The sequence below is a fragment of the Pseudopodoces humilis genome, chromosome 3 (genome assembly GCF_049639895.1).
Source record: "Pseudopodoces humilis isolate 2021_Gansu_Grassland_sample_001 chromosome 3, ASM4963989v1, whole genome shotgun sequence".
NCBI lineage: Eukaryota > Metazoa > Chordata > Aves > Passeriformes > Paridae > Pseudopodoces > Pseudopodoces humilis.
In genome coordinates this window covers 53,565,451-53,587,037 of record NC_142202.1, presented here as the reverse complement: position 1 = coordinate 53,587,037, position 21,587 = coordinate 53,565,451, and the positions used below count along the sequence as shown (strand labels likewise).

Here is a 21,587-nt window from a genome sequence, read left to right as displayed (position 1 = left end):
TCACAAGGAGCAATGACATTTTGCACAGTTAAGTTTTGTGAGCGGGACAGCAGGAGAGTATATCCCTGGTCTTTCCGAGTGTCTCCACCAGTAGATCAAATCCATCTTGACTGTGGGTGAAAGATGTGGTGGTGTTTTTTCTCTTATTTCGGGTGAGAAGTGAATTGAATCTGCTGCGATGACATGAAAGCAAATACGTTGTGCTTTGTTACTCTGCCTGTGAGACTATGGAAAAGAGGCTGAGCGGTAAGTGGATACAGGGAGATACATGGTTTACTTTTTTTACCCTTTGAGTTCAGTGTCTTTATCTGTCACCTGATGAAGGAGCCACAGGCTGATGGATCTAACTGCGGAACTCCTTTCATAAATTTTGTTTTTGCAGACAATTTACTTGGATGATGATGTCTCTTCCTTTGTGCAGATCAGAGGTTCTGTTCCACTGTTTTGGGAGCAAACGGGGCTTCAGGTAAACAAATAATCAGAAAGCCTACCTTGCTTCTCTCTCTTGTTACTTATAATTTAGAATTAACATTAAGTATTTTTTTTCTACAGATGCACTTCAAAGCTCATTCTGTGAAAGTGCTGACCTCTTTCATTTTATGTTTACCATGTAGGAAATATTGTGTGTTTAGATAAACAGAACTATACCAGACAAATGGCTATAGGTGACAGAATTTTTAACATTTTTGTGTGTTTGAATGCCTGTACAGGGAACTGTGTGTAAGGGACTGTGTCCTAATGTTATAAAATGAAGCTTACAGCTATATCTTTATAACATTTTCAGTTTTATTTGGAATAATCTCTTCTTCTGAAATGCCTGATTGGCTTGATGATATTGACCTCCACAATACAATTGGAGTATCAGTGCTCTATAGAAGCATGCTACCTTGAAACAAAGTAGAATGTCTGGATGATGTGGTTTTGAGATTTCAGTGAAAAGGGTGATAATGATCTAATCAGATCTTTTGTGAGGCAGAAATGTAGGATTTCATCATGAGATTATTGCATCACATTTAGTGTGTAACATATGGTATGTGACTTGCTGTTTATATACAGTTGTAAGCCCAAATAAGAATCTTCCTAGCACACTTTGCATTCTCTTAACACAGGGATAAGCAGCTGAAATGAGTATGCACATATATTCATGTATGTTAGTAGAGAAAGTATATCACAACTGTTTTTTTTAAGATACTTTAAAGGTTATATGATACTTTTTTGATCATTAAACTAGAACCTATGTACTGTTCAGAGGCACTGGATTTAGCACAAAAGGAAATGACTAAAGATCTCTGTTGTCTGTAAACACCATCCAATGCAATACTTGCTTCTTTTTATAAACCAAGTTTGTCCATATGATTGAGCATGTCCTGCCTGTGGTGTAGCTGTATCCAGCACTGTTCTGTATATTACAGAGCCATCGAGCATTCCCTCAGGTATTTTTGGCTAGTGGGTAATATCTCTAGTTACACAGAATTTTTGATTTTTTAGTAGGCCTGTTTTTTTTGCCTTATCTGGATTAGATTATGTACTCTTACTCCTTAGATGTGAATGTACTGGCACTGGTGTTAGAAAGAATTGCAGAAACCAGCCTCATGAAAGACAAAAATGATGAAGTACAGGGAACAATGCATGATCCTATACATATTGAGGAGTGTAGATTTGGAGAGGAAGGAGCCCTCTGTAATAAAGAGGTAACAGTAGCCACCGTTCAAAAGAAGCTTGAGGCTACTGTTGTTGACATCCATATCAAAAGACCTGTTAGTTTGATGGTACAGAATTTCACCCGTCATATTTTTGAATGACTGTTCTGATACTTTTGAAAGAAGTCAGAATACACAACCCATGGAACTGGCATTAATGCAGCCCTCTCTACGAAGGCAAGGGCAGTAAGAATGCTAGGCTCACAGAATACTCATGTGAGGCAGTGTTTGCAGTTTGCAAGAGGAAACTGGCAAAGAGATGTGATTTGTTTGGCCATAAAAAGATGTGTAGGTATCCCTTTGCTTAATGGTAATTGTGTTTTCACTTGTAATTGTAAATGTTGTCTAATAAAAGCTGGGGCTTTTGTGCTAAGGATATTATGTGTGGGGGTGGTTGGAGTCTGTTAGAGATGTCTGCTGCTGCTAAAAAAATGTTTTTCTCTGAAGGAAAAAGGGAGACATCTAGTGACTTAGGACTCTAGCTGTTTAAGAAGTTTTTTCTTTTTCTTGGTCTTCTAATATTTTATTTTAGGTTGGTTCCCGCCATTTAAGGCTTAACAGAGGTCTGGAAGCCAATGCACCTGCCTTTGACAGGTAAGCTTCATTCCACTTTGGCATCAACACAGCAGCCTGGCATGTATCCAAGGTTCCATAACTTGGTCTTCCTAGAAAATTTTGATACATGAAACATCTCTCAGATGATGTGGCAAACCCTCCAGGTGTGGCAGATTACTGAATTGGTTTACTTAATTTAGTCACTTTTTTTTGGGTGCTTTTTTCCTTCTTGTTTTCAGTGGTAATTGAATTAATTTGGTCTTCCAGCTCGTTTCTGTAAAAGTTTAGAACTACTGAGTGATATGCAAAAGAAGGGTTTATGCCACCAGATGAGTTTACAATTACAGTACACAGAATATGTGTGCTTTACCACTCTAACAGAAGTAGTTAAAGAGTAAACACTGCTTTCACTCCATTCTGGATGTGGTCTTCTCTTCATTGTTTTGCTCCTACACAGAAATAGCAGTGCCTTATTCTGTGACCAATGTCATATGATTCTATTATGCTGATGTTCTCTCTTTTATGGGAAGACTGGCTTGTAAACATTTTTAAACCATTAAGATTCTGTTTGTCAGCTGGAAACTGTAGAAAAAGACATGCATTAGCTTGATTTCTTTGACTGTCTGACTAGGAAATGCTATTCTCTAAGGGTGTATTTCTACTGATATCTGTGGGAACAGTGCCTGAAAAGCACATGAAGAATTTGGTCTGTGGGAAATTTTCACCTTGTAAGTGCAGGTCAAGTGATTAATTTTTGTTTTGGTTTGGTTTTGGCAGATCAGGTTGTATGTTGATTTTCAGTAAGGCCTCTTTATTACTGCAACTGTTGCGTACAGGACATTATTGACTGTTAATGGTTTTACAACACTGAAGACCCCAAGCAGGGATTAGAATCTGAAGGAACTATACACCATAGCAGTTTCTGCTACAGAGATTCTTGGCCTACATTCTCCACGCTTTTAAGGCTCTTCAATCCTACCAAGCGCCTTTGAGACTCTTGGTCTCATGGCCATCTGGTGCTGTGATAACTTTACCTGCCAGTGTCCCTGAAGCTCCATCCTTAGAGTTTTGCATTCCACAACAGAGATATTTCATGTAAGAAGAAAAAAATAACTTAATTCAGCATCTTCTTGTACTGCCCATGAAATTGAGAGTACCTCAGGAAAGAACAACTTTGTAAGACCTTTTAGCCCTGACCCTAATACAACTGATGAATAGCTTTCTCCTAAGAAAAGTGAATATAAGGATAAACTTGCACTATTCCTTCTTTCCCTTGTACCTGTAAGTTAGATGAACTTAGGGATCTCTCTGCTTACCAATCTGCAGAAGACAGTTCTTTGAAAATGGGTAAGGAGTAAGTGACTGCTTATATGGAAAAGTACACTGGAATTTAACAACCTGCTGCAGCTTTTCTGAGATGTTAATATAGCCTGTTCTATTTAACCATATGAGAAATTGATGTTAATCTTGTTAAATATTTTTTCATCCTCTGTCTCTGTCCTTGAGAAATTCACAGGGAGCTTTGCTTACAAAGTTTGCTCATTCAAACAGGTGACTTGAGCTTCAGAAGTTTTGTTGTAAGGAAGTAACACTGGCAGAGAGTGTTGATGCTGGGATCAGAGGGTGCAACTACATGGGATGAGTTGGCATACAGAGAACTGGTTGCAGAATACAGAATGCACCAGAAAATATATTTAGCTGTGTTTCCTGAAAGCAATGCTGATGACTTCTTTCTTTTCTCCCCTTCCATGGTTTTCTGTGTAATTTATTTCTGGTTGTAGGATTTAAAGAGTAATGCCAGATGATGTGTGCTTGCTGTTTCTCTCACACTTCACCATTACACGCTATTTTGCAGCATGTAATAACTTTTCATTTTTGTGAGTGTTTATTTTTCTTGTCTATTTCTATCCAGCTTCCTCTTAAGTACTACTACAGTGTTGTCTGTACATGATGGAAATCAACTTTAAGATCTAATTCTTTCTTGATGAGCCAGCACAGCTTCTGCAGACTATGCATGCCAACTTGAAAAAGATGTATTGAGGGGAGAATGGGTGTTTTGGCATCTGGTTAAAGCTCTTAACGTGACAGTCCCTAAATGTCAGCCTTTGAGATTTTCGTGACACAGACCAAAAAATCCAGCCCACTTGTCCTATTTTGTGCTTTTCCTGCAGAATCTGGGCCAGACAGCTTGGCTAAAAGGACCTTTGTTCTGCTCCAGTGCAGCAGTTCTCATGATTACTCATCTTCCTGCTTGATTTGAGTTGAGAGTGAATGTCTCCATGTTGCAGTAGCTCAAGAGATACTTGAACCCTGTCACCTGTGACTTGTGTTTGGACCTCTCTGGCCTTGGCACTGGAGTTGTAGGCCCCATTGCTGCTGCTGACTCTTAGTAGTCTCAGCTCTGCAAGGTGCCAGGCAATTCCTGTTGAAGTGTAATACACTTTCCTCCCTTCTTGTCTTTCCTGTGTAGTTCCCAGGCTAACAGCCAAGAGGTAGGAGCATGAAGGGCAATGTCAAAGCTAACAGTGACATAAAAGATTTGGGGCCTATTTCCTAAGGCACTTCTTTCTTTAAGTTCAATACAAAATACTGTGTCTATTAATTGCATACTTTCACCATTTTTACTTTAATAATTGATTACAAGGAAACTAAGATATCTGTAGATGGTACGGCTAAGACTTCTCTGCTGGATGAAACAACCAGTGATCTCTACTTTGTATTTTGAAAATGGCAGTAGGCAACATAACTTAGTTTTGTTTAGTACCTATTATGGTTACTTTTGCTGTAGGCATATGATGCTTCTGAAAGAGCAGTATGGAAAACAAGTGATCGTTAACCTATTGGGAAGCAGAGGAGGAGAGGAGGTGCTCAACAGAGCTTTTAAGGTAAAAAGCAATAATTTTCATTTTAACTGTTGATTTCCCTTGAGCCTCCATGTTCTTCTGTTTTCCTTCTGGCCCAGGAGGTGATGAATAGTATTTCTAAAGAAATTACAGTAACTCTTTACCACATGTTACATACTGAGAGTGGTGCTTCTTGGTTTCATGGCTTAGTTTCCAGCACTTCCTTTCTGCTTTCTTCTTCATACATTCATGTACATTCTCTTTAACCAAACTTGAAAAGAAATTGCCTGAATACTCCTAAGGATAGTTCACATTTGCAAAAGTGAATCATAGCAAGTTTTGACATAGTATGTAGCCACCTATGCAGTCAGGGGCCCCCTGAGCTGCCTGGGGGCTGGGCCCTGAGCCTGGATCACTGAGCATGGTGACTTGGCATCACTAAGCTGTCTTGCTCTGATAATAATGGGAAATAGCTGTCTAGCACTGATTGTGCTTGGAATTGGCTGCCTGACCACCAGATGACAGTTTGGTATATGGAGAGAGGTTTTCCTGGCCCCTAAGTGTCCCCAGGCACAACTAATACCTGAAAGCAAGGATGTCAGGAAACTGTAGAACTAAAGCTGTGCTGTTTTCTAGTATGGTATTATTTTTAAAACTAGTGTGAACTTAAAGCCACAGATTGGCTCTGAGTGGGATTTGCAGCAGTGCAATAGCTGCCTGAATCTGGCTGGGGGTTGATGGAAGTCTGCCTCCTTAAGTGCCTGTTGCTTTAGCAAACTGACATCGATACTTCAGAGGTTATGTTCCTAAAACTAATGATCCGATGACTTAAGTACACACCTGTAGTAAGTGCCATATATATGATATATAGTGCGTGTATATCATTGGTAAAGAATGATACCAGCAGTTCTGAGCTGCAGTGCTTACGATGTGAAACTAAGCAAAATAAAAATTGTGCTTAAATAATAGTGCCCGATTTCTTTCCCTCTCTGTTGCAATAGTGAATTTTCAGGGAATGTCAAGTTTTTTGTCAGTTTTTCTGTGTGACCATTTCCTCCTCCTGTAAAAGAGCTGGGAAGGACTATCTACTTCCCCAGCAGAAAATGAAGTGAAGGTCTCCCCTTGTACAGAATGTGGCCAAAGAAAGAATTTAAGAAATTGATTCAACAAAAAAACTAAGAATTTAATTTCATTTAAGATAAGAAACTAAGAATTTAATTTAATTAAGAAATAAATTCAACAAAGAAGTTAATGACTAAAACTTGCAAGGCAGTGAGGAAGGCAGTGAAGTCTGGTTCTGGTTTCTGTTTTCAGCTTCTTACTGAATTTCTGCATGACACAGCTAAGCCCCTGTAGTCTTTTGGTTTCCATCTCTTTAAAATAGCTTTTCTAGTTTGTTTTGCACACCCCACTGAAATTTAAAGGTAAAAGGTAACCAATTCTGAAATGCTGAAATAACTTACATGGATAAAAATATGACATTTGTTGATAATCTGATACTGATATTTTCTCAAACTTTCACATTCTTGAAAATCATGTTCTAGCCAATATAATGCAACCAGACATTAAGCCAGAAACTAGGCATCTCTAGAATGAAGACCTTGTGTTTTAAAATTCAATTTAAATAAATTTTGTTTTGTTGAAGTTGTTATATTTTTGCCTATTTTAAAAATAAATAAAATCTGAAAATACCCTGTGAGCTCAAAGAATTTAGACTGTCATCGCTGAAACCCAAAGTTTTGTATTCATTCAGAATGACTCCTTGGTTTTATCTTTACCTTTGTGTTTTAAGAAATAAACATTAGGAAAGAATGTAGAGTTAATTTTACTTTGATGATTTTAATGGGCTTGAATTAAAAATAAAGTAATTTATAGGAGTGTGATTAGGGTTGCAAGCTTGTCTCTTATCATTAGTTTCTCCATCTTTTTTTTTTTTTATTTTATTTTTTTTCTCTTCTCTCCACTCTTGCTTCAACCTTAGTAATTCTTATCAGTGTTGGTTCAAATTATCCTTGTAATTACTGCTGCTGGGCTCTCTTGATCAGAATGTCACGGTTACCATTCATTTACTGTTCATTATGCATTACCTGAATCAGACCAGACCAAAAATCAATACTGTTCCCAGGAAATGCTGTTCCTCCCATAAACATTCCCTATAACAGATGTAATTATGTTTACAGTAAAAGCAGGGCTGTAGTGTAGAGTTGCAAATACTCTGACAATAATTTACACTGTGGTAGTGAGTAAATGCCATCCTCAAGTGCATTACTAGTGCCAGCATCTGTCAGGGCATATTGGGGTGTCAACAGTAATAGTCTAATGAAATACATTTTACAGGTCTCTTTCCAGGCACTGCCTTTAAATTTCCTTCTGCAGGAAAGGCTTAATGGCTTGCTCAATACAATTACATTGGTGTAACTGCTATGTGTACACTTTTAATGTAATACCAGATTTGGTTTGTCCAGTGTGTGTCACAATGTCAGTGGAGAAAAGCATTCATCTCTTGGGGTGAGAATGTGCAGGAGGGAAGAGAATAGACAAAGGCTTGCATAGTTTGAGTTTATGTAATGGTTCTTTCTGTCCTTCTTGTGGAGAACAAGATGTATTACTGTTGTGTCTGTTGCAGATACCTTAATGAAATTTGTGGTGATTACGGAAATGCGTGTGAGGTCATTGAAAATGGAGATGAAATAGTGAGGCTATTTGTGCTTCTTCTTTCACTTCTGCAGTTTACCACAAACACTTTATAGTACCTTTCCTGAAATGTAATTTCTTACTTACTTCCTCCCCCTGAGCCTGCCTAGAGCATTGCTAGTGCTGTCTGCCCTCATGCACAGATGTAGCAGCAGCCCATTGCTGCAGGGCTGCCACCAGCCAAGGCACAATTCTGATGTATACTTTGCACTTACAGTTTGAGTTCCCCTGCAGGAAAATTGGGTTCTAACAGTCAGGTTTACTTCTGTGAAGAATACAATGGGGAGCTTCAGTTGCTTTTTTCCTGTCTGGCCTTTCAAAATTCACTACAATCTATGTGAATAACAGTCAAGGCTTATTAATGATAAAAGCGTGCTGGTATCAATCCTTACATGTGTCTTGAGCTGGATTTATTTTCCTTCATTCTCTTATCTAAACAGAAACTGCTATGGGCCTCTTCCCACGCGGAAGACAGTCCCATGATAAACTTTGACTACCACCAATTTGCAAAAGGTGGGAAAACTGAGAAACTGGAAAATTTGCTGAGGCCTCAGCTGAAGTTGCACTGGGAAGACTTTGGAATCTTCACAAAGGGCGAGCATGTAAGTCCATGGTGAGTGTCTCTGCCTCTCTGTCCCAGTGTCCCATCAGTCCCGGCCACTGCTTGTCCTGGTCTTTCCAGGCTTCTTGCTGTGTTTGGACCATGACTGTAAATTGACCATCTTGAAATAAAATTTTGAGACAAAGTGTAGTCTTGGTGCTCAGTCAGTGATCTAGCTTAATTGCATCTCCATGGTTTCAAATCTGCAAATTTACTAGTGCATGGATTTGCTAATATAGTGTTGCAGATGTAGACAAGTAATTAGATGTGTTAATGGAGTATATTGTGCACAGTGTGCTTGCACCGTCAGAATGTGGGTTGGTATATTCAGGCTGAATACTTGATGATCTTACTCAATCAACTCATGATTAGATGTTATTTTAAAATATACCATTTTCTCCTCCCTCCTCTTGTGTTTGGTTACCAAAGTCTGCAGACAGGTACTTTTCGAATGAATTGTTTGGACTGCGTGGATCGTTCTAATAGTGTACAGTCCTTCGTTGCACAGGAGGTGAGTTTGTCAGAGGACCTTCCATGGGCTACCTGTAGTACATACATTGGCTGTTCCATGGGAAAGACAGGAAGGAGGCTGTAAGTCTCAGTTATGCGGGTCTATCTTGCCAGCTCTATGTTACAGAATGGTGCTGGCTGGAATACTGAGGATAAAAAGCAAATATTTGAAAATTACGTTGGTTTAATTTTTTGTGTATTTTTCTCCTTCTACACCTAATCCAGATACTGTTTGCTCAATTGGAGAGCCTTGGTTTGAACTCTAAACCTATAATTGAGCGCTTTGTGGAATCCTACAAGGAGATGTGGACTCTCAATGGTCAAAATCTGAGCAGAGTATTTAGTGGCAGTCGTGCCCTTGAGGGGAAGAACAAGGTAAAGAAAAATGGCAAAACTCTTCATTTATAAGTAAAGAAAGATGTCCTACTTATGCTTCAGTGTCACTTGCATTCATAATTCCTGTCTGCGGTAGGTTGGGAAGCTCAAGGATGGTGCCCGCTCCATGTCTCGTACCATCCAGTCAAATTTCTTTGATACGGTAAAGCAGGAAGCCATTGAGTTGCTGCTCATGGGTGATTTCTACCGTGAGGAATATGCAGACAAAGGCAAGATGCTCATGGACCAGACTGCACTGCTGGGTAAAGCCAGTCTTAATGCTTCCCTTTGCTTTTGCATCTGCTTTTAGCTGTCAGGTATAAGCAATTGTACCCCTTTGAAAAAAAAAATCAATAAATAAGCTGCTTTTGCACAGATCTGTTGTTTAAACCACTACTTTCAAGTGACCACAGTAAAACTTTTGTGCTTATTTCTCATATTTTGTTTTGAACTTTTGAGTGTGTATTTCTGCTCTTTGATGGTGATATTCTCTGCCAGTTTAGAGTTGAACCAGAGTGAAGGATTTTAGGGCTATATTCCCAGTCTGTCCTATCTGAGTTTGTCTTGAGGAAGTCTCTTGAGCTCAGCTTTTTTATCTCCTTAGTCATATCCTTGCTGTTTGCACATGCTTTTAGCCATTTGGATCTTTAAAGGTACGTCTTTGTTATTTTAGTTAATTTCCTGCTTTATTCCAGGCCCCTAATAGTTCACAGCATAGACACATTTGTTTGTACCCATCTAAAATAAACTCAGCTCTCTCTGAGAAGATATTTACATGCAAAATATAGGATAATTTTACCCACAATGGGTATTGGGTGGTCAGTTTACTCCAGAGAACCATTCAGCACTGCTTCAGTCCTAGGCTTGTTCTCTGCAAGGAAAATATAGATTACTTCTCTATGCCTGACTGCCAATGCAAGTTGGGTAGTTAAAGATTAACTCTGCTTCATTTGCTTAGACAGAAAAAGCACACTGCTAATTTTCTATACTCAGCAAAATAAGTGAATATAGAAGTTTTTTTTGAGGAGTTCTTACCAGGCTAGAGAGCCATGGCAGTGCTAGATTTGTACTGATGTGAGACTGCTGCTTTCCATCTTTCCTTCCACATTCTAAACTTCTAAGGGCTTCAGTTTAAGTTGTAATTTCTGACATGCTTGATTCCTTGTCCTGGTTTCAGGAATAGAGTTCATTGGCTTCCTAGTGTGTGCTATAATGTGTTTTGGATTTAATATCAGACTAATGAATGAGCAAGAGCTTGTGTGCTGTACTTGGTTGCCAGCTGGGTTTAACCACAGCAGGTTGGTAACACACTGAGGGTTTTAGTTGTTGCTATATGGTGCTTACACTAAGTCAAGGACTTTCCAGCTTCTCATGCTCTCCCATTCAGAAGGCTGGAGGGCTACAAGAAGCTGGGAGGGGACACAGCCAGGACAGTTGACTCCAAATGGCTGAAGGAATATTCCACACTAAATAATGCCATGCTTGGTATATAAATTGGGGGTGGGGGGGGAGGTAGAAAGCTGACTGGGGGCTGCTGCTTTGGAATTGGCTGGACACTATGCCACACTTGTGTTTTGTATTCTAATTCTGTTATCTTTTTTTCCCCTTTTCTGTCCCATTAAACTGTCTTTATCTCAATCCATGAGTTTTGTCACTTTTACTTTTGTGATTCTCTCTTGCATTTCACTGTGGGGGCTGGGAGTGAGTGGCTGGGATAAGCAGTACTAAGCACTAGTTGCCTGATGGGGTTAAACCATGACAGTGCTGTAGACTAAACTGAAAAGATTATGGGAGATAAAAGAGTTTTTTGCTTGTTACTTGAAGAAGTACAGAAAAATGTAAGCTGAAAGTGAGTGACCAGCCATTCCCAAGTTTTCAGGTTTTCACAAGGGTGCCTTGTTTCTGGAAGAGAAATTGCTGACATCAACCCCAGTTATCTTTTAGCTATTGACATTGCCATAGGAGTTATTCCTACCTTTTGTATTGCTGCTGCTAGGGTAATTTTATTTCAGAGTAACTGTGCTGCTGCAGTGTGGATGGTTTCTGTCCTTTCATAGCATGTTCTTCTTTTACATACCATCTTTCTCCCTCCCCTCTTCTGTCAGTAACTCCAAGTATTTTGAAGGCCATGTCAGAGCGTCAGTTTGAATTCACAAGCTCCAAGCGTGTTCGTATTGCCACGGGGACCTGGAACGTGAATGGGGGAAAGCAGTTTCGAAGCAACATCCTTGGTACCAGTGAACTGACAGACTGGCTGCTGGATTCTCCCAAGCTCTCAGGAGTTTCAGAATTTCAAGGTAAGACTTCACAGTCAAAATGTGTAAGCAGTATGTTCTGGCATCTCTAGAGACAGTGAATCTGGACACAAGATTTGACCGGCCTTCCAAAGGCAGTACATTTTGGAGGGCATTTTCTGTCAGTACTTAGGGGTGTATTCAGCTCCTCCACACTTTTGCTGCTGTCTTGCAGAAGTGGGATGGTGTGTGAAGAGCTCCTGACAGTCAGAATTCTTTGAACACTTGAAACAGTCCATGTGACTGTTTTAAACCTTCAGCAGATCAGAATTCAGAGCTCTCTTTCATGCCATTGTGGGATATATCTGCCTATTCTGCACTCTGTACATCATTTTCTTCTTCCATATCTCTGTTCTTTGTTCTTTATTGTGAGCAGGAGCTACGTGCTTAGGTGCCATCAGAGCATCTTTTTGGTCTCTCATCTGGAGCTGAACATACCTATACAATCTGGACTATGAGCTTGTCTGGAAATGTTACTATCAAAGCCTTCAGGCAAAGATTTACTTTGTTGAAGGCAATATTTCCTTTCTTTAGCAGTATAGAAAACTCTTATGCTTGTAGCTTGATGAAATTGGCTGCTGAATTTCTTATTTATGTAACAAGGTCTGGTATTGTAATTGATTTAAATTTTTTTTTTAAGGTAAATGAAAAGAGTACATTCTGTCATTTAAAAATTGAGTGGTTGCAAAACTACAGCAAAACCCATGATTTTGTTGTTACAGTGGAACATTTAGTTTCCTGCAGGCATCACAGGCATAGTACTGTACCTAACCTTGTAGCTCAGGAATACATTCCTCAAATCCTTGGCTCCCTTATACAAGTTGTCTCGCTTGAACCCTTAGTTCCTGAGTGGTACATGACTAGGTGCAGATCTCTGTATTCTGAGCAGCCTAGGTAAGTGATTAGTCCAGTCTAGTCTGTTTCAGAAACACTACAGATGTGTTAGCACATGACTGTGCCCATAATACTAAAATTTGTTGAAAGCCTGTCATGTGTTAACCTTGCTGGACTGTCCTCTGATAAAATAAGAGGTGCAGGGCTACATGGAACAGGCAGCTGAGATATGGTAGGTCTGAGCAGCTTCTGGAAGAGAGCTGAGTTTTGTGAATGGGCAGGGCTAGAGTGCGACCACGTAAATGTCTGTGTCCGTGTTAATATCAGTGCAGTGCCAACACAAATGTGCAAGTGTTCAAAGACAGTTGTCCAAAATTATTAATGGGAAATACATGTGATGGTGCCTATCTGGTTAAGCCAGTCAAGGAGGCTAGCTGTCATGCTAGTTTCACCCTTGTGTCTGTACAGAGTTGCTGCATATTTTACTTTTTATTCATAATTTCTGAGTCAGATCTGATTTAGGTTCCTATGTTTGTCTATATTTAGATCATCATGCTGAATTAAGTTACTGTCACTATGGTCATATGACACTGTAAAAAAAAATAAAAACTCTTTAGGCAATGGACTGACCTAGTGGGTCAACAGATTTGCTTCACACTATTTTATGAGACTATCTGATCTTTGGTGTTTCCTCAGAGTATTATCCACAAAGCTGGGGAAGGGTCACTGTGCTCTAGGGTGATCTTAAATATAGGTAATCTAAGAAGGACTTGGAAGCAAGAAGAAACTTCAAAAGCATCCTTAAACTAGATAAATTTACTAAAGGCATTGAGATGGAGGTGACATACTGGTGTGTGAACAATTAAGTTCAGTTACATAGGAATCTGTGTCAGAAAGGAAGAGCACGTTGGGTAAAATGACAAGTGGTAAGAGATGGTGAGTAGTGAGATGTTGTGGCTCTAGTGATGACTGGGGTGGGGGAGAGAGACCTTAACACTGCTACAATATAATGTTCTGTTCTGAACTGCTTCCTGCAAGAGAGATGGAGACCAACTGGTGGGAGAAAAGCAGGAAAAAATTTCAGAGGAACTGCAGGGGATGTTTTATGAGATTAGATTAAAGGAGCTATGAATATGTATAGCTTGGCAGGGGATACACAAGATAGAACTACAGGAAGGATTTCTGACAGAAATTAGAATACAAGTTATTAGAAGAAACAACAAAATAGTAATTCTGGTGTGACTTTTCCTTCCTGCCAACAGATGATGATAACTGCCCTCCTGATATATTTGCAGTGGGATTTGAAGAGATGGTTGAGTTAAGTGCAGGGAATATTGTGAATGCCAGGTACGTAAAAAAAAAGCACTGAACAGACAAAGCAAACAACAAAAACCCCTAATCAATCAACCTAAAAACCAATCAACCAAAAAAAAACCCTGCAACTGTAAGCAAACCAAACCAAGCAAACCCCAACCAAAAGAACATAGTCTTCCCTAAAGGAATTAGCCATGTTTATTTTTATGGTCACTTGTGTTGAATGCTCCCTTCCAAGTCTGTTGCTTACAACCATAGCTGGAAATATGTTTCCCATTAACAAATGTCACTGGGATGGTTTTGGAAAGTGCTCTTTCTCTATGAACTTCTGTACACTGAATTCAGCGTAGAATACACGGCTTGCTAAGTCTCTTAAGTCTTTATGTTGGCAGAGAACTATTCTGATGGTTGAGATTGATTTAGCACTTGTCCTTAAAGCCCTGTCTGATGTTGGAAAAATGGGCCCAATGACTACAAACATAACTGCCACTCATGTGGGAATTCTAAAATTGTCTAAAAATATCTCTGTGGCTAATTGTATTTGTGAAAATTATGACTAGAGAAGAAGTTAAAGGCAAAGTCTAAGGCTGGCATATCAGCAAGTGCAGTAGGCTGTTGTGTTTACTGGTCTTTGTGAATCTGAATGGAGGTGGAACCCTGAAGATCATGTTTCCAATGCTGATTCATCAGGCTGGCCAGTTAGTTGTTTGTTTTGAGAATGACAAATTACAGCAGTGCTCAGTGTAGTGGCTGGGCTGGTGGTATATCTGCATGGATATGTTGACTTTGGAGAAAAGAAAAAGCTAGATCCACTGAAGTGAAGGTATATGCTGCTATTCACAAACCTTAGCTAAGAACAGCCAACAGCTGTGAGTAGCCAGTCACCTTCCAGTCAGAAAATCCCGAGATCTCTCCATTGTGAGCATAGGAAATCGTGCAAGTAATGAGATTGAAATGGAAATTTGTTTTTATGGTTATGATTGCTGTAATCAGCTTCCAGTTATCCCCAGTGAATGGGTGTATCCAATGTCACATGAGTGTGGATGTTTCTAAGTGTACTAGACAAAATCCCTCACATATCCAGAAGCAGGATGACTGTATTTGTGTGCTGTGCCTGGGCTCACTGACCCTACTAACTCTAGGCTGGCTTACAAGGAGGTATTATGCCATGCATTCTACATGACTTCAAGTTCTACAGCCTAATGGGATGTCTGAAAATCTAAGGCACAGTTAATCTGTTCATTTTATTGACTGTATGTGGTTTGTTTTGATTCCATTAAATGATTTTATGTTTGTTCCAGTACAACGAATAGAAAAATGTGGGGAGAGCAGCTTCAAAAGGCTATTTCCAGGACTCACCGCTACATTCAGCTGACATCAGCACAGCTTGTTGGTGTTTGTCTTTTCATCTTTGTACGACCATATCACGTCCCCTTCATCAGGTAAAAAAAAAGCCAAACAGAAACAAACAAAAAGCCCGAAAAAGCCAGTAAACCAAATAAAAAACAAAAAAAACCCCACCTCAAAATAAAACTAACCTAACAACAACAAACCCCAAACCAACCAAACAAAAAATTCCCCAAAACCCAACCTGTGTCTTTAGTAACATCTGGTGTTGGAGTGTGGTCAGAGCACATGCTGGAGGGAAATTTCTCATCTTGGTGGGAGTCATGCAGACCTGGGTTGTGGTCGCTGCTCAGCATGAAGAAGAGGCATGCTTCCAGACAGCAATAGGCTGGAGTCCATCTCCCTGGATAGCACAAAGGCCAGGCAGCCTCAGTGTCTTCCTCCAGTTAACTGAAAAGCCAGGCATGCTCCAAGTGGGCAGTCAGGGTGAAGCACCTTGTTTGGGTGCACTTCTTTCTGGGTAAGGAATGACCTGGGCTCCTAAGTCCGAGAGTGTTTGATGCACCGAATGAAGGCAAGTGCCTTCCTGCTGCCTGAAGGGCAGGTGATACTTCTAGCCCTGTCCATTCCTTATGGAAACAGGGGTGGTTCTAGATCTGAGAAGAATGGAGGAAAGAGACCTAATTTTGCCCCTTGACATTTTATAGAATTGAGAGGTAAGAGAACCTTTGAAGTGTTTATCTTTCCCAGATGTCATGGGAACCAGAACTGTGTTCCCAGCCAGGAGGGTGCAGAGCTGTGTATCCTCTGCTTACTAGCTCAGCTGTCCCTGAAGAGTGACCAAACTCCTCCTAGAAGATTACCAACCCATGGAGATACTTGCATTAAAATGCCTTTGCTGTGGGCAAGAATTATGCAGGCTAAGTGTGAAAGAATTATGCAGTCTAAACAGTAAATGGTTAGGAAGTGAGTAATTAGCCAAAATTATCTTTGGGCATCTGTGTGACCTTGAAGCCCTGAGATCCACAAACTCCTCTCTACCCCATAATAGGGCATTGATTGGCCACTGTATTTTGTAATTAAAATATCAAAAGCTGCCTCTTTCTTCCCCTTGATCTCATATCTACTGCAAACCTCGGAACAGAGCTTGTGCAACATCAGGTGCTGTAGGCCAGACAGAGCAATGCAATCGAGATAACTGTGATGGTCTTGCATTGCTGCTTTCCAGTAATCTTTCTTCAAAATGATTTTAAAGAATTACTGTTTTTGCTGCTATGAAGAAGTCCAGAGGAGAAATGTTTCTCTCAGTTTTTGACTTTTTTCCTGGCTTACAAAAAATTTGAGTAATCCAGCAGGAAATTCATGGTTTAAATGGAAATCAGAAGCAGAACAGCACAGTGATTCTGTTGCAGTTGTCAAACTGCCAGAAATTGGATGTAGCCCTTTGAAGCTCAAGAGGAAAAGGGAAGGGTTTGATTTTAGTGACCAAGTTTCATCATTTAATGCAAATGGGGTATGTGAGCATAATCAAACCTAACCTGTATGCTTGCATATTTTTTCCCACGTCTAGAAAAGGAAAGGAAAAATTATGAGAAGCGGAAAAAAAATGCTTCTGTGCTTACAGAGATTGAAGAGATTTAGACAGAAGATAGATAAATAATGAGACAATAGTTGGTTTATACATCAGTGAAAGGATCGATGAAATACAAGCAATTGAATTTAGAGTGGGTTATATCAGCATAACCTTTGCCATGAACAAAAATCAGTTGAATACCAGTCAGGAGATGGGTAGGCAGGCAGCAGGAAGGGAGAACTTTAGAGTGAAAAGACTGAACATGTGCTTTTGTAGGAGTGCTTAAAACCCATTGTTTCATAGAAAACTTTGATGTCCCTCCTTTGCCTCCCTGAGGGTGTCTTCTTGTGGTGTCCTTGCTGTCAGAAAAAGAGAGGAAATTAAAGAGGGAGAAAAAAGGTACAAAAGATGGGGGAGGAAGAGAGAAGAAAATGCAGGGGTTGGGGAAAGGAGACCTGTAACATCTTGCATCCTTTAGATCACGAATTTCTGAGAATAACTCAAATAAGATATGGCAGTTTTCTGCACGCCCCTTCATAAAATCAGTAATATTCTAGTCAGATCTGCTTGTCATTTTCTCTGGAAAGTAAAATTTTCTCACTGGGAAAGACATGCATGGTGCTGGGCTTGGCTACAACAATGATCTCATCATTTACTTATCTGATCAGACAGCCATGCTTTGTTCTTGGAGTAGCCTGGCTATTTAGGAGAAATTACCCTGAGAGCAGGTGGTCTGCTTTATCAAGTTATCTTTCTGTAGTGAAGTGTGCGCTAATCATCACATTGAAATACTAAGTAATTAGCAACATGGAGACCTTAAGTAATTTGTCATCAGTACAGAACTCATTTGAGAAGTTACATATAAATAGTTGTATCCAATAATTAATGAATTATGGGTTATGATCTGTTGCTCTTTAATTAAATGGAAAATCCATCATGAACTGTGAAGTTGGGTTTCAACACATATGAGCAGTAAATTGTTAACTCTCTGAAAAGCAAATTCCCATATGTTCAAAAGTAAAAGGAAGCATAATAGTAAATTTAGTTATTGTCAATATTTTAAGTATCATGGTAGAGGTAAACTTGAAAATTGTATTCTATAGAAATTCACAGAACTTCAGAAATAAGGTCTTGCTGGTCTGTTTGGAAGGGACAAGAAAAGGAGAAAGATACTTTCAGATACTTTTATTTCTGTACTATTGTATTACACTTATTTTGAAACCTAAGTACATGGACGTCAAGAAACTAAAAGATGTGCCTGAAAGCACCAAGCTTTCTATGGGGGAGAAGACTCAGCATTGTAAACCAGCTTTTCCCTTTCTGTTGCAGTCAAAGTTAATGGAATGTTTGTCCCTGAAGCCCTTTAATCTATTCTCTTTCTATTTTTTTTTTTTTTAATGCAGGGATGTAGCAATAGACACCGTGAAGACAGGAATGGGAGGAAAAGCTGGGAATAAAGGGGCAGTGAGCATTCGTTTCCAGTTCTATAGTACCAGTTTCTGCTTTATATGCAGTCACTTGACTGCTGGGCAGACTCAAGTGAAAGAGAGGAATGAAGATTATAAAGAAATCACACAGAAACTCAGCTTCCCAATGGTAAGTGTAGATGTATGTGTGCTAAAAACATTGGAGATAAAGGTGGTATCTTTACATCATGGAAGCCAGTGGTCTCAGGCTGCCTTTGATGACAGGTCATCAAAAAAGACATCTCAGTAACATGAAAGAAAATGTTAAAGAAAATGTTAGCAAATAAATAAATAAAAAATAGGGAAGCATGTTTCACAGAAGACTAGATACCACCCAATATAGCACTTGTTTTACAAAAGTACTAATCCTTTCAAAAAATAGAGTTGCTCCAGTGCTTGAAAAGTCCTTGGCTTTGTGCAGTTAAACTCTAGATGACTGAGGTTAGAGCTGGAGAGCATGATATTGATAGCTCTTGCTGGCTCTGGTTAGTGAGAATTCCTGAAAGAGCTTCCATGCCATTCAGTGCAGCAGTGCCTCGGCTGCTTAGGGTCGGGTATGATAGATCTGTTCTTTGGCACTGACATGGTACCCTGTGTTCCCTTAGTTTTTTCCTCGTGAATGTGTCACTCTCAAGGAACTGCTGGCTTCTCTCAGAGCACGGCAAGTAGATGCCACTGGTCTGCATGAATAACTTTCCCCCTAAATTGTGTCAGATCAGTCACCCTAGTGCTTTAATTCCAACTTGTCTCCTCAAACCTGTAGATAACCCATGGGATTTGGTAGCAGGGCTCCTTTGTTTCCCTTAATGGTGATTGCTTTAATTTCCACAATACCTTCTTTCTTGGACCTCTCTGAAAAGTCCCTAAGCCATGAAAGGGTTGGACCAGTTTGTGTATTCCAGTTAGTCAGCAAAAAATGCCTTTTAGGTTGCAAAGCATAAAATTTTACCTTCCGGTTTGTAAGGTTTAGAGGCTTGGCACATGCAGCATATCAATCAGTTGGTTTATGTAGGAGGTAATACTGACAGACTGGATGTCCTGCAAAGAAGATCTGTTCAAAATGGCCATAAAGTTGTGCTTATGGCAGTTTTTCCTTCTAATACCTCGTTAACTATTTGATGTCCTTTACACTTAAACAGCTAAAGGTACTTTGTGTGTATAATGCATATTAAGAGTGCCCTCTAGTGCTGTGACAGCCACAGTCTGGAACGTTTCCCTTATGAATCTCTGGGGTTTAGAGGTTTATAGCTGCACTGGGAAGAAAAAAAAAAAAAAAAAAGACTATTTAGAGGATAGGATGCTAAATTTAGAACTGGAGTGAATTTTCATTGACGTTTGATTTCAATACCTTTACAAAGTTGTAATGTGCACATAAGATTGAATTTGGAGCTTGCTCTTACTCAGGAGCTTGTTGCTAAATTTGCCTCAGTATCAGAAGCATATTTGGTGTTATATTTAGAATATGCAAATGTGTGCATGTGAAATGTGTTAGGGAAACAAACATATACTTTGAATATTTATGACAGACAAATTGTGACTATAAAGCTAGGTTCTAGCTTAAACATACCTTCAGGAAAGAAGGGACATTCTTGTTTACAAAATTCAGCTCAGTGGGGTGCCTAAGACAGTGAAGGAACTATTCTATTTTTGCACAAAGTGAATTTTGACAAAAAAATTGTGATGAGTAGATCCAGTATTTAGTAATTTAGAGAGACTGAGTGCTACATTTCAGTGCATTTTAAAGGTGTTTTCATGAATGTGATTTATCATTAACAATATTCTGTACTTCAAAACCAGGGGCAGAACATGTTCTCCCATGACTATGTCTTCTGGTGTGGTGATTTTAACTATCGCATTGATCTAACGTATGAAGAAGTCTTTTATTTTCTCAAACGTCAAGATTGGAAGACACTTTTGGAATTTGATCAGCTACAGCAGCAAAAATCCAGTGGAAAAGTAAGGCAGTGTATCTCATTTTCTTGAGTAATTGCATTCTGGCTTGGTCTTTCTTGTTCCTTGAGGGAGTGAAGAAGCTGTGTTTTCAGACCCTTGTTTGTAGCACTTGAATGCAGCAATTGGTTTAAAAATCAGAACATTGTTTGCGAGAAAGTTGATATGTCACAGTGGCACCTTCCTCATCTGCAACTTAAAGAGATGTTCTTTATTTAATCAGATTTTTAAGGACTTCCATGAAGGGACTATTAATTTTGGACCAACATATAAATACGACGTTGGCTCGGAGGCTTATGATACAAGTGATAAGTGCAGAACCCCAGCATGGACTGACAGAGTGCTTTGGTGGAGAAAGAAACTGCCCTTTGAAAAAACAGGTGTGTAGGATCCTTCTTCTTCTGAAAGTTGTTCTAGAATTCATGTAGAACCCACTTAAGGAGATTTAATCTAGTGAATGGTGCTTTACTCAAGCAGATGTTCTTTCAGCTTCACTGATTAAGTGTCAGAGATAGAGGAGGACCTTTCTTCTTGTGTGTGTGAATAAAGGCTTCATGCTACAGATCAAAAAGGTGCTGGGAGCTCACCGAGGAACTGAAAAGAGCCCAGCTGTAGTAATACAGAAATAACTCTGTATTACTATATATATATTTATATATATATATATATAAAATGTATTCAGTCCACATAAAGTTCCTGTGTTATAATGGCTAGATTGTTAAGACTGCTATTCTCAGTAAATGTAGAAACAGTTTTCTGTAATTTCATCTGAACTGGTAATTCTTAGGAATTTTTCTACTAGTTTATAGAGTTGTGGGAGTTTTCATTAAGTAGAGCTTATAAAATACTTTGAATTCATGAGTGGCCAACACAACAGGAAGGCTGTTTTCACTTGTTATTCAGAAAGTTACAATTAAGAAATAAAAAGCATTTCTTTGCATGTCCAGGGATAGTTTTCATAATCATTCTCTCAGTCTGCAGGAACATCTATCTCCTGGTGTTTCTAAAGTTTGAATAAATTCATATTAAAAGTGTAATTGCTGGAGAATTAATTTCATAGGTGCTTGCAGATGTGGTTTTTCACATGCCTGGAAATTTCTGTTTGGAATCTAAGTCATACTATGACTGTGTTAAATACTACAGAGCAAAACTGGGGCAATGAGTGCATGTGTGATCATGATACAGTTACTCAGTCTTATCTAAGGAATGAAAAACAAAATAAAATGAGGAGCTTAACCCATTGATAGAGATGCAGTCCAGGAAAGAGAAGCTGTATGAGATGTAATAAGGAAGTTAAAACAGCCCTCTTGTGCTGACTGTTTTCATTTTAGAACAAAGAACACCCTTCAGCATTTCTAATGCATATTCCTTACTTTGCATGGCAAAACTTGCCCCTGGGGAGCTTGAGCAGTTGGAGTACATACAGCACACAGGACCTAACCAACTGGTCTGCAAGAGTCAGGGCAGGTCCCTTGCTTTAGAGTTTGTAGGCCTTCCACAGCTGGCTCTCATGGGTCCATAACTGACTGGT

The 21,587-nt window shown here is 39.4% G+C and overlaps 1 protein-coding gene across 3 annotated transcripts in view; it reads left to right on the top strand.

Annotated features, from left to right (window-relative positions):
* SYNJ2 (synaptojanin 2) overlaps positions 1–21,587 on the top strand; it is a 65,773-nt gene that overhangs the window by 28,707 nt on the left and 15,479 nt on the right. For 2 of the 3 annotated variants that reach the window (XM_005518427.3, XM_014263669.2), the window contains 13 exons: positions 383–466; positions 2,233–2,294; positions 5,044–5,140; positions 8,233–8,405; positions 8,823–8,904; positions 9,129–9,278; positions 9,376–9,541; positions 11,384–11,575; positions 13,669–13,753; positions 15,022–15,162; positions 18,044–18,236; positions 19,904–20,062; positions 20,280–20,436. In XM_005518427.3, coding sequence (XP_005518484.2) covers positions 383–466; positions 2,233–2,294; positions 5,044–5,140; positions 8,233–8,405; positions 8,823–8,904; positions 9,129–9,278; positions 9,376–9,541; positions 11,384–11,575; positions 13,669–13,753; positions 15,022–15,162; positions 18,044–18,236; positions 19,904–20,062; positions 20,280–20,436 — 1,741 coding nt within the window. Of the gene's footprint in view, positions 1–51; positions 247–382; positions 467–2,232; positions 2,295–5,043; positions 5,141–8,232; positions 8,406–8,822; positions 8,905–9,128; positions 9,279–9,375; positions 9,542–11,383; positions 11,576–13,668; positions 13,754–15,021; positions 15,163–18,043; positions 18,237–19,903; positions 20,063–20,279; positions 20,437–21,587 lie in introns of those variants that run through there. The other variant, XM_014263670.2, reaches the window with a different exon arrangement.